The following is a 12,550-nucleotide window of genomic DNA, read 5'->3' as shown; positions in this document are numbered from 1 at the left end:
AAGCAGGGGAGGACTGTAAGGAATCCTTCTTCCTGAGGAGGATGGCACGGCAAGAACTACCAGCCTATGAAGTGACTCTAAACCCCATCCTCATCCCCCTGTGCTGCTGGGGGGAAGGAGGGAGAGAAACCGGGAACAAAGTGATTTGGGCCCAGGAAGAAGGGAGGGGTGGGGTAACATACGCAAGCCCTGCTCTGTGTGTTGTCTGTGTCCTGGGTGTGTTTGATTAGTGAAATTAAATTATTATTTTTTCCCCAAGTTGAGTCTTTTTTGCCCAGCACCTTAGTCAGTGAAGAACCCTCCTTGTCCTTTGTCTCAACTCACGAGCTTTGTCCTCCTCATCCCAGAGTGTGTGTGGGGGGGGGAGTTGAGTGAGCGACCACAGGGTTGGTTCTTTGTTGTCATGTTGGGCCCAAATCACTACAGTTTGCTTGTGTTTTTTTTCCCCATGAAGTGTTGGCTTTAAGTCTGTGTATCCAAATGAAAGTTAGTGCTGTTTGTGCAAAATTCAAGGAATTTCCCTCAGGCCTGTCCTTATGCTAGTGGTACCTTTATGAGCGATTCTCTAGATTTCACCAACAAGGCAGGATCTGGTAAGCGTAAAATGTATGAGAGGTATGCCAGCAGACTTCAGTTGCTAGTCTTTATTGTCCACTATTTTTTTTTAATCTTTTTGCCCTCCACTGATACCATGTAGTAGGACAGTGTACCTCAGTGGGCCTGCCTCAGTTTCCTTGTGTGATTCAGTAACTCTGTCCCTCAGTTTCGCTGCTCTTAGCCTCGAGTTGAATGGTTCCCATGGGAAGGGAGAGGGCATAGCAAACTCTGAACTGATAACAACCTTGAAAGTACAAAAGCCTAGTAGATGTGTGTGATGCCAGCTGCTCTCCTGTGTTGAAGAACTCAACGCTCAGCCTAGTCACAGCTAGGCCAAATAGAGACAAAACAAAAATGGACAGATAAACAGAAGAGTTTGCTTGGTGAGAAAAAAGGCTTTCTTGGTTTTCTCCTGTTTTCCTTTTGCTCTCCAATAGAGGATTTTGGAGGTATTGCTAAGGAGTTAAAAAACAGCACTCAATCACTTTATTCTGTAAAAGCCTAGTCCCATCTTTGATCAGAGAGAATCCTGTACACTCTCCTTAGAAGGTCTGTTGGATCCTCTCCCCTCTAGCAGGGATGCCTGCTTGAGTGGTTACTCCTCAAGAGGTTGAGAGAAAGGGACATTCAGCTGTAATCAAATAAAGGGTAAGAAATACCAAATCCCTAGACATGAATTCTTATTCATATTTTCATTAGCTAACTTTAAATCTTAAGAAAAGCTCTAACTTTTAAGCTTTGAAACTTTAAGACTTTAGGATCCTTTTAAACATAAGAGAAAAAACTGCAGTGAGTGTATTATTACGTTGTCTGTAGGTATTATTTTAATTATTGTTTGCAGTCCAGTATAAGGCCTATTAATAAGTAGGGTGCTGGCATTCAAACAATTAGCCTTTGTGTAATAGTTATTGACTAGTTAGTTATTTGTCTATTGTTGTTAAGGTACCTTCTTCCTTTATTACCCTAATACCCTGTTTTGCTACCACAATATCCTAACACTCATAATCCAATTTATGGTTTATCAGTATAATCTTTAACATCCTTTGCTATTTACAAGAAATCTTGTTTTATGCATATACATCTCATCTGCAAAATTAGATCTCTGTTGAGATATTCACCTGACACCATAACATTTGTGGACTTCTCTCAAAATGTCCTGCAGACCAGAATAATTTTAGAGTAATAACCTGCTCCTCTACATTTCCTCTGTTGTTTATTTAAATAAACGATGCTCCTTTACCTCCTCAGTCAAACGAATATTTAGAAGATCTCTTCAAGCAGTTGCTGCTGAACTCTGGACCAACAGTGATATAATTTCATTAGTGGAAAATAAACCTTTGTTAAGCAAGTAGGGAGTAAGTGTTATGTAACAGGAAACATTTGATGAGAAGATACTTTACATTCTATTTATATTTTATGCACATATTCAGTCAAGTTTTTCTTGGCCCCAAGAATTTACTTCTAAGTAAGGAGGAATTTGTTTCTCTAGTATTCTCATCATACTGATGCTAACGTACCTGACATGGAAAAGCTTTGAGATTCTCCAAAAGAGCATTTGTAGAAACTGTTGTGACTTCAGAATACAAAGGTAGAAATAAAAATAAGCATGTTTGGGTTGTAGATTGATTAGCTATGAATATTAGTGAATAATTTTGTTAATTTAAAAATATCAGAGACAGAGCACTGGAACAGGCTGCCCAGGGAGGTTGTGGAGTCTCCTTCACTGGAGACATTCAAAACCCACCTGGATGCGTTCTTGTGTGATGTGCTCTAGGTGACCCTGCTCTAGCAGGGGGGGTTGGACTAGATGATCTTTCGAGGTCCCTTCCAACCCCTAAGATTCTATGATTCTATGATATCTGCTTCCAGCACTTCCAGTGCTTTCTGGTGATGTCTGTGGCTGGTCCAGTGTCTTTTCCCTTTCTCTCCAGGTAGGACACCAAAAGCCAAGAAAGGAATTTGTAAGACAGGGCATAGATAAGGATCAACTTGTTTGCCTCCAGTTCCATCAGAAAGTAGGTGCTTACCTGTGTTCAGATAAGACACTGTTGAAGAAGGAGATTAATGTATGAGGCATCAAGATCCAGCCTTCAAAAGGAAAAAAATCAGATGAGGGTTGGAGGATATTGTCTGGGAAAAGAAACATCTCCTGTGCCTTTAATTCTCTGTCTGACGGTATAAAGGAGAGGCTCTTTCCCTTTTATTAGACAAATACTATGCTTAGCTTAGTTACATAATAGTACCAGTATGTTTGTGTGTTTGAAAATACATGTTGGAACTTCCTTTTGGTGTGGACTAAAGGCAGATATGCAGTTGGTATTCTGTAAGTAGAATAGGGAGTATGTGAATCTTATTAGAGGTATTACAGCCAGTAGATTTTGAGCTATCTATGGGTGACCTTGGTCAGACTTCTAGCAGTATAGGAAAGATTTGGAGGTCAAGCTTCTGAAGATCCCTAAATCACCATTTTTAAATTACAGTTAAATAACTTTCCAGCAGCATCCGAAATATTAAAAATTAGTTGGAAATGGGACTCAGTCTCCTAAATTATCTTTAAAAGCAGGAAGACAAAATTACTGTAAGAATGAGAGCCCTGAATCAAAGAGGTAATTCAGTGGTTTTTACCCCTCTTCAGGTAACCTGTATTATTGGGATAGATCACATTCCCAAGGGTCTGGATGTGAAGTGAAGGAGTAGATAGATGTTAACTTGTTCCTCTTGCTCACTGAAGGAGGATTATGTGTTATCTCTTTATTCCCTGGAGGGCCTTGAAAAACAGGAGAAGCTATGAAAAATAGATTTTTTTACTCCTTTGTCTATTTCCTTGTTTCTGATGCTCAAGAGGCGAATCTCCTACTAGCCAAACTCTCTTCCTTTTTATGACCCACCAAGTTGTTATTGTTTCCAATGCAGCACTTGCTTTGCTCTCTAATACGAGAAAACGGGCAAAAGGGTTAACTCCACCCATTTGATTAAGAAATGGCTTGTTTAATCATGGAATGTGCCAAGAGATTTCATATAACAGGTTTTCATACCACTTGTATATTGGTTCCTCTCCACATAAAGCTTTCCAGGATAAAGGTTTTCATATTCTGCATCCTAAGACTAATAAAAATTGCAATAAAATATTTGTAGGATGCTAATACCAGCCCACTTCTCTCTGATTTTAGCAGCTTTCTCTAATAGTGTTGTTTTTTTTTTTTTCCTTTTCCTGCAGACTGTATGTGGATGGACCTTTTGGAAGTCCCTTTGAAGAATCCCTGAACTATGAGATCAGCCTCTGTGTGGCTGGAGGTATTGGAGTTACACCATTTGCATCAGTACTAAACACACTGCTGTAAGTGAGCTTAAGCCTTTTAAAGCCATTTCCCCCCAGTTTACCATAGTAGTGCATGTCAGGAAGACTTTCTGAGTGTTTAAAAACTTCCATTAGCATAGTATAAGTGAAAGATTCCTTGGAGAGAGGTAGAGGACTGGGATACTCATAAATCTCATTCATGCTTTGTAACTTGGAGCTGTGGCAGAGTTGTGCCAGTAATGTAGCTGAGCTGGGACAATGCCACTAACCTTTATATCCTGCCACCAGCCGAGCCTGTGATTAATGTAGTCACAGCCCTTCAGCTGGACTGTTTTCTCCATGTCCCATCTTAGATGAAGCAATGAACTACGATAGTGAGATTTTGAGAATCAGAAAGCTGTGACAATTTTCTGAAGGTGAAGGGTCAGCCCTACTGGTCTATTTTGACTTCTGTAAATATGTAAACTTAAGGTTTTAAAGGAAGGGGATCCACTTGGATTCAGAGAGTATTTGGATATTTAACTCCATTTGAAAAGTGGAAATTTTAGGTATGCCTTTTTCTTTTTCTTTTCTTTTTTTCTTATTTTTTAACTTAAAACTTTTGATGTTTTATTCAGACCAAACCTTTCACCTCTTGTTTCTCTTGTCACACCAGCAACATGCTTCCCACCATATCTTACGCTGTGAGAAATAAGCTTGCTTTTATGATTGCTATTGATTTTTTTCATTTATTTTTTAGTACTTTATTGGCAAAGAGCTCCAGTCACAGGTTAAGCACCCGTGTTTCATAGGCACTGTATAAATAGCCAACCAAAGCAACAAACCTTCTCTGAAGTGTTGAAAGGCTGACTAGCTTCGAGAGGGTTGTACAATGCACAACTGAAGTATTTGAAGATGAGCACGCCAATGGCCAGCTCTAACTCCAAAGTGAATTTAAAGACTAAAATTTAGATGCTGTACATGTTCTGTCCTTGATCTGGGCTGGGCCTGGCAGTGCTGAGTGCTTCTGAAAATTGCCAGTCCCATCCATCTCATAGTTCTACAGCCCTCAAAGACCATCTTGGGCTCCCTCATTTTCTTCTCTTGAGAGTGTATTGATCATCCTCTCAAAAACAGGGTACATTTTTTTCTGAAAGCCTGGAGCCCAGTGGATAAGATGGCCATTTCCCTCATGATGGATTATCTTTGTCAGTGCTTACCGAAAGTGTCACAGATTATAATGATGGACCAACAGCAGGTGATGAGAAATTTGCCATTACCATTGCATTATCAGAGGCTGTAGGAACTTGCACAGGCATTGCCACAGAAGGTTAGTGTCCAAAAGCTTTTGTAATGTCCATTGATTGGGATAAAGCCATAAGTGGCCTTCCGAGCAGTCAATCCCATAACCTACCTTAGTAGCCAATCTTCCCCTTGGGACCTGTAACACTGTCCAGGAGAATCGTTCTGTGATTCTGGGAGAAAGTAGCAGTCTAAGCCTGCTTTCCTTCTCGGCATTTAAACATCAACAAAGCACTGGTTTAGTGGATGATCTGCCCATTTTCTTTGCCCTGGCTTGGAAGCAGAAATTGGCAGGTGTGAACAAGCAGAGTGCTTTACGATGCCAGGACTGCAGAGCAGCAGGGATGGTCCTGTTGTGTCAAGGACATGCAGGTCTGGGGAAGATCAGAAGCCTGTCCACGTAATCATTTGTTTCCTGCTCAGTTATGTTCCTGTTGTATGTACATAAATTCCCTCTCCCGCCCTTCCCTCCATTTAACTGTGGAACCCTATGCCCTATTTTTAATAAAATTAAACTTACATTAAGGAAAGCTAATGACTTTCATGCAGAAGGGTCTGTAAATAATGGCTGTTATTATGGGCAGTGGTAACATAGAAATATACAAGAAATGTTACATACATGTGGATATGGCTATAATGGGGGATTGCACCTTTATTGCATAGTATATCCTGCTGGAGGTAGACCCAGGCATGTATGTCTGAGGTGCTATTTTAAATCTATGCTTGACCTGTTTCCTGTAGTCTTGCAATCCAGCCTCTTTGTCCAGCTGCAGTGTTTCAATACCAAGAACAGTGTTTTGTTACTGACTCACAGTAGTTCAATATAACATGCCTTGCATTTTTCTGTGCTTTTATCCTTTTTTATGGTGAAAGGTGCTTATTTCGTTCCTACTGCTTAGAGTTACCTTGTCACATCTGACCAGATTGTGATCCTTCCTAAGGGCTCTGCAGGTCAACAGTTCACAAATAAAAAAGCTGAAATCAGGATTTGAAAGACATTGTACTCTCCAACCTTAAAGCACTTTTTTTTCTCTTGGTTTGGGGGGAGTTTACACAAAAGGTGAGTTCTCAGCCCCTACATGCTACTGAGAATGGGTCCATCCTTGGTCCTTGGGCTTACAGTGGAGACTAGGGGTATGGGGAGGTAAGACAGTGATTTGAGTCATGACTTAAGAAGATCTGTTAATAAAATACCCTTGATGGATATGCCAGCAAGCCTAGAGTTTGGAGGAATTCACAATGGGTATAGTTAGATACATCATGAAACTTTCCAACTGGGGCTGGCTCCTGGAACTAGTGTTTGAAGTTGGCTGGCTATGGTCTTCTCTATCTGAAAATTATTTTAGGATGAAAAGGAGGAAACAATCTGTGCACTGGCTAATTCAGTGATCAGAAAAACAGAAAACAACATTGGCTACCAAAGAAGATACTTCGGATATTTGCGCTTTGTTTGGATTCATTAATCATCAGGATTTTTTTAACTTCTGTTTTCTTTCCCAGTTCATTCCAGTCCTTCCTTTGTGCTATATTTGGGGGTTTTTATTTGCATTAGAAATCTGACATGAGAGTCCTGTTTTTCTAAATGCCCTGCCAGAATCTGCCCATGACTGAATTTTCCCCACCAGCATTTTCTGAGGACTGTAATGTGTCACACAGTTCCCTAACACAATGGAGCTCTGATTTGATTTGGTCTTTGTGATTTTGCTAGAGTATTAATTATAATCAACCAGAGCCTTTCACGTATAAAGGCAGAATTAAGTCCTGACTGTATAGCATTTGTCAATATTTTCCTCTTATGGGTCACTTTATAAACCTAATAAAGAATTGACTTAATACACTTGAACTTAAAATATCTGCTTTGCTTCAGAATAAAAGCTTGGTAATGATGCATGAATCCACATTTGCTGCCCAAATCATCTGTATAGCTGACAACTTTCTGATGTGGAAAAAGTATCTGTGAAGGGTGTTAGCTCTGTGCTAGAGATTTAATATTCTCAGGATCATCATAACAGGCTGCATTGGTCACTTTAGTGTCTGATCTATCATAGGGTGAAGAGCAACTCAGCACTTAGCTTCTCATGGAAATCCATGTTTCCACAAATGAACATAAAGGACCTTAATTAAGGTTTCCTTTTTAAATTATAATTTTTGATTACCCAAACATTTTCTTTTCAAGTGATGGCTGGAAATGCTACAAGCTCAGAAGACTCTACTTCATTTGGGTGTGCAGGGACATTGAATCTTTCCGCTGGTTTGCAGATCTGCTCTGTACGTTGCACAACAAGGTAATGGGTGTTGCTTGGGAGATAATGACAAAGTGGTAAATGCAGGGTATGTCCATGCCACACAGCTGGCATGCTATAGGCAAATGCAAGTTCCAGCAGTATTTCTGCTTGGGCTACTTGACCCAGACTTCCTTTATTCTTGGAACTGTACAAAACAGTTGGAGTATCTGTCATCAGTATTTCATTGCATGTTGCCATGTGCTGCTACTCTGGACGCTTGTCTGTTAAATTTATGATATGGAAGAACGACATGCAGGTTGTGAGGTCTGGCTAAGTGTTTGGCTAGTAGACAGATTGAGAAGGGAGAGGGATTTACAATTTCAGGAAGGTTTTTAAGAGCAGTTTAGCTTCCTAAAATAATATTTTGTGCACAGCATGATGGAGTGCATGAAGGAGTGCTATGCAATCGTATCTTCTTCATTAAAAAGCTCACTTTGCTGATGCTGAAGTCTCTCAGGATAGTAAGTACAAGTGACTTTACACTTACAGTAAGAGAAGGAATATTTTTTCACTAGCTGTTTTTATCATCCTTCCAGCTTTGGCAGGAGAATCGACCAGACTATATAAACATCCAGCTGTACCTAAGTCAAACAGATGGAATACAGGTATGTGGCTAAATGCTGTTTGTAAACTGAACTAGACCTTGGGGTAGTAGACAATGCAAACTGTCAGTCAAAGGCAAAAGGGAATTGCTGCAGATGGTAAAAACAGGAAATAAGGCCATGAACTCAAGTGACTGATTCATTGCTAGGGTAAGAGAACAAGTCCATCCCGCATTAGGAGAATCTAATCTAGTAGCCTTAACTTGATTAGATGTGGGCAGAAATCCATATCTTCTTTTTCTAGGAAAGAGGTCCTTCCAGGCCAGCCAAAGGACTAGGCAGTTGGCCATGTTTTATGGGGAATCTTCATCATTTCTGGGCTAAGAATCAAACCACAACAATTCTAGGAGCTTGCAAGCTCAATTCTTCTTTTCAGATAAATATTTTGAGAAAAACTAACTATTCTTAAAAGCTTTAGATTTCATTGTCTCAAATATAGACAAAAGATACAAATCTCTTGATGTGTAAGACTGAAAATTATACTGAACTGTCGATTGTTATGTATTACCAACCCCAAAGCTAATTCCTCAGAGCTTGGCATCTCCAGTAGCTATTTATGCTTATGATCTTCATTTTACATTATTTAGCATGTGAGCCTAGGCCTGATTCTTTACCCTGCTGTGTCTGGAAATTTCCATTGACTGCAGTGGGCCCAGAACCAAGCCTAAAAATAACTACAAAACATGAAATGCAGTGAGAAGCCATACCCAAAAGATTTTGATCTGCCTGGTATCAGGTGGAGACAGCATATTATTCACAGCTCTGGTAGGAACACTATCCAATATTCTAAAATAATGTCGTAGTCGCAGTAGTTATGAAGAGTGCTCCATAGATTTAATGTATGTCAACTGGAATGGGTGCCTAATTGATTAACTTGGTATGCAATTGTTAGGTTAAAATTAAAACCTGAAGCAGGACTGCGTTGCAGTGACACAGCAAGATTGTAATAACAGACAATTCAAAGCAAGTTTTCTAATAATGTGTATTGAGCAGCTACTGAATTTATTTAAGTCAACTTTGGTTCAAGTCTTTCTTTAAAGTCATTTTTCTTTAGTGGCTGTTGAACAAAACTGGCATAAAATATAATGCTGCTTGTGATTTCTCATGGGGGAGTTAAACTCAACTCTCCATTGCCATACAGCTTCTGTGTTCACTGATGCTAGTCCAAAGTACTGACTGCTACCAAAATTAGGGCAGTTTTGCTTCATGCTCCCTTTGCTCATAAGCAGCCTGCCTGTGTGACAGCAGGGAGCCAAGCCCATCCCTCAGCAAATGCCTCCTGAATAGAAAAGGCCAACAAAGGATGGAGTTAGCCAAGGCTCTGTGTTTGCACTGGTATGTGCAATGTTTCAGGTCATGCAGGAGTGGAGTGATTCTGGTAGCTTAGATTAGATGTGACTTCTCTCTGCCTTTCTACCCCTATAGGACAGGAAACCAAAGAAAGGGAATGCCCTGCAATGGAAGGGCATTTGACCTTATTGAAATGCTGGTGAGTTAGCACTGCTGGAATGGGTCGGGATCCAGCCAGGGAACAGTTTTGGCTGCTTTCTGCTGTTGCAGCAGCTCAAAACAGCTGGAAAACTATGCCCAGGGTGAAAAGCAAGATTTCCCTTGTTACTTTTTCAGACCTATTTGTCTTAATAGTTACTTGTACAAAGTTAAAAAAAAAGGCTTCAGACAGAAATATGATTTTTGTATCAGCAGTGTTTCTTCCAGCTTAGCATTAAAAGCCAAAGAGGGAATGAATAATAGGACCACAGTTATTGTTTTATGGATTAAATAAATTGGTTTAAAAGTAATGGGGAGATTAATGAGCAGCTGCGTGAGGAACAATGTATAATGAACACCAAGGAGAGCCATTGAAAAGGCAGAGAGCAGAGGTGCTGGTGCATGAAATGGCTGCAGCTTTAATCAGAGCTGTCTGATACTTGTGCTCAGGTTTTACACCTCAGCAATATGGTAAGTCAGTCAGTGTCAGAAATGGGAGCCCTGGGTGATATGAGCCAATTTACACATCAGGCAGAATGGATTTGTTTGTTTGTTTGTTTCTTGCAGAAAATAATTGGTGAAAAATATCAAGCTTTAAACTCCAGACTTTTGATTGGGCGACCTCGGTGGAAACTAATTTTTGATGAAATAGCCAAGTGTAACAGGAGGTAAGTACCAGTTTGGTTGAAGGGTGCCACGAGTTGAGGCATGGAGAGGTTATCTGGTTCCAGCTATGTTTGTATGATAATGTTTTTAGCTTTTATCTTAGAGTGTAATGTTTAAGCTGTTAGTGTTGAAATGAGCTAATATGTTGAGAGTTAGCCTGTACAAACTGAAACATATTTTATTTTTTTTTTACAGTCAGAACAGTTCATCTTTCCATGCAGCTAGGATGTTCAGTGGCCCAGAAAATAAAAGTAATAGATTTCCATCTCACTGCATAGAGATTCCATGTTTTTGTCCATGGCAATATCTGACTTGCAACATATCCTGGTTTTATATATAAAGTTGCATTTTTAAAAATTGTTGACTTCTTCTCTGATTTTCTCATAATTTATAGTGTTGGTTTACAAACAGAATGCAGAAAGAAGAATCTGACTGTCCTGCATTTGTTTTGTTCAGAGGATACATTGTCTTTGGAGATTCCTGGTGCTTTTTTATTCCTTGTTAAAACCTGGCAAGGACTTTTTACTGTGCTAGGCAAGCATATTATGGTCTGAAACAAGACAGCTGTAAACCAGACAAGACATGAAATTAGACTATGGAATGTCTTTGTCCAGATCCAGCTCTGTTGGTTGAGTATTTTACACCCTACCAAGAGTATTCTGACTCAAAAGTTGATCTGGTGGAATGGATTGTGTGTCTTCCCTAGTTCACTTCTGGTCTAGTCAGTGGGGTGGGAGCAAACCACCCTCAGTATCTGTTAATAGTCATCTGGGTGCACCATGTTAAGAGGTGCTTTTGTGATCTTGTTCATCTGCAAGATTTTGCCTCAAGAACATTTTGTCCTCTTTTGCACTTGCAAAACAAACATCTACCTGTGGCTTATTGACCCTTTTTCTGCTGAGGCAGGGTATGACTGAGCCCTGACTCTTGAGAATCATTGAGCATTCATAGTCATCACCGTTGGCAGACTAAGCTGCTGACCATATGTGTCTTGGATTCAGGTCCTAGAGGATGTTGTGGACAGGTGCCTTGCCAGGATGCCTCAAAGGCTGCTGTAGAGGGACATCCCTTAGTAGGATTCACACACTGCAACTGAGTCACTTAGAGAAGGGTTTTGTAGTAAAGAACCGTGGGAAAGAAAGGGAAATGTAGAGATCAGAGAAGCAAGTTGACTCTGGCTCAGAGACCTCTGCATAGAGGACTGTTGACCTTTTATGCTCCAATCCAATGTCTTTTTTGTTTAACTGTTTTAAAACATGAAAATGACACGGTTTCTCCTGCTTCATTGCAAGGCTGTAAGTGCACATAATATAGATGAAGCTATTAGTGGTAGTCATACTTGCTTTTTCTTTTGTGCTTTCCATGACATGACTCGTAATTAGACTTCAAGTACCATTTGCTCTGCTTTTCCACATCAAGTCTTTAAATTGTACCACCATTTCCAGGCATTGTGTCTTTTAGTGCTGAAATAATGTTCTTACTCTTTGGATTATTCTGCAGCTTGCCAAGATGTAGGGTTTCTCACCCTCCATCAGTCCCTTAGCAGGGTTTATGGAAATAGATCTGTATCTATAAACATAGCTATATGTAACATGATAGTAGTGCAACCTGCAACTCAGCTGTCCCACAGAAACTTCCCTGTTGTATGTAAATATTCTCCCTATTTCCCTGGGTGAGATGGGAACTTCCATTTTTCTCTACAGTCCAATTTCCTAGGCTCCTACTAACTTTATTTCAGTTCTTATTTCTCATTAACTTTCCACCTAAAAGACCCTGCTGCAAAATGCAGACAAAAAAAAAAAAAAGGGGGGGGGGGGAGAGAGGGTAGGAAAGCAGGGCAACCGAGTTGTTTCCAAAATCTGGTGCCAGTGTTCAGGTTTTCATATGTATTTCAGTCATCCCTCAAGCTTGTTTATGGGCAGCCAAGATATTTTCCACTTTTTATCTTGTGATATTAGTAAAAGCTACACCTAAATAAACACACAGCTGGCACATCTCTCATCAATTCAGCCATCTGATTAGTTTGTGGTTTTGTGAATTGTTGCTGTTATTGCTCTTTGGGTCCCAAATAAGCAAAGTGCAATTGTAAGTGTCTCAGCTTTGCCAGACCTTCAGAGCCATGGGACAAGCCAACACCAGGTTCCCAAGTCTTTCTTCTGGACTAAGAGGAGCAGACGTGTGCCATCTGCTGTTGATGTTTTATATGACACCCACAGTTCCAAAGATGCACATTGGGACAGTTTATATAATGAATTATTTGTCTTGCTTTTCGTGCTCTGTCTTTGGGGACAGAGCAGCAGCCTTGTTCCTGTTCAGTTGTTTTCTGGATGAAA

The 12,550-nt window shown here is 40.1% G+C and overlaps 1 protein-coding gene across 3 annotated transcripts in view; it reads left to right on the top strand.

Annotated features, from left to right (window-relative positions):
• Positions 1–12,550, top strand: part of NOX4 (NADPH oxidase 4) — a 117,861-nt gene that overhangs the window by 91,554 nt on the left and 13,757 nt on the right. For all 3 annotated transcript variants that reach the window (XR_007889618.1, XM_051620763.1, XM_051620778.1), the window contains 4 exons: positions 3,815–3,934; positions 7,353–7,461; positions 7,998–8,066; positions 10,119–10,219. Coding sequence is in view for 2 of the 3 variants with exons in the window: in XM_051620763.1 (XP_051476723.1) it covers positions 3,815–3,934; positions 7,353–7,461; positions 7,998–8,066; positions 10,119–10,219 (399 nt within the window). In the remaining variant the exon portion in view is untranslated. The remainder of the gene's footprint in view (positions 1–3,814; positions 3,935–7,352; positions 7,462–7,997; positions 8,067–10,118; positions 10,220–12,550) is intronic.

Source organism: Apus apus, chromosome 1 (assembly GCF_020740795.1).
Source record: "Apus apus isolate bApuApu2 chromosome 1, bApuApu2.pri.cur, whole genome shotgun sequence".
NCBI lineage: Eukaryota > Metazoa > Chordata > Aves > Apodiformes > Apodidae > Apus > Apus apus.
The sequence above is the reverse complement of the archived record's forward strand: the minus strand, read 5'-3'. Positions and strand labels throughout refer to the sequence as shown.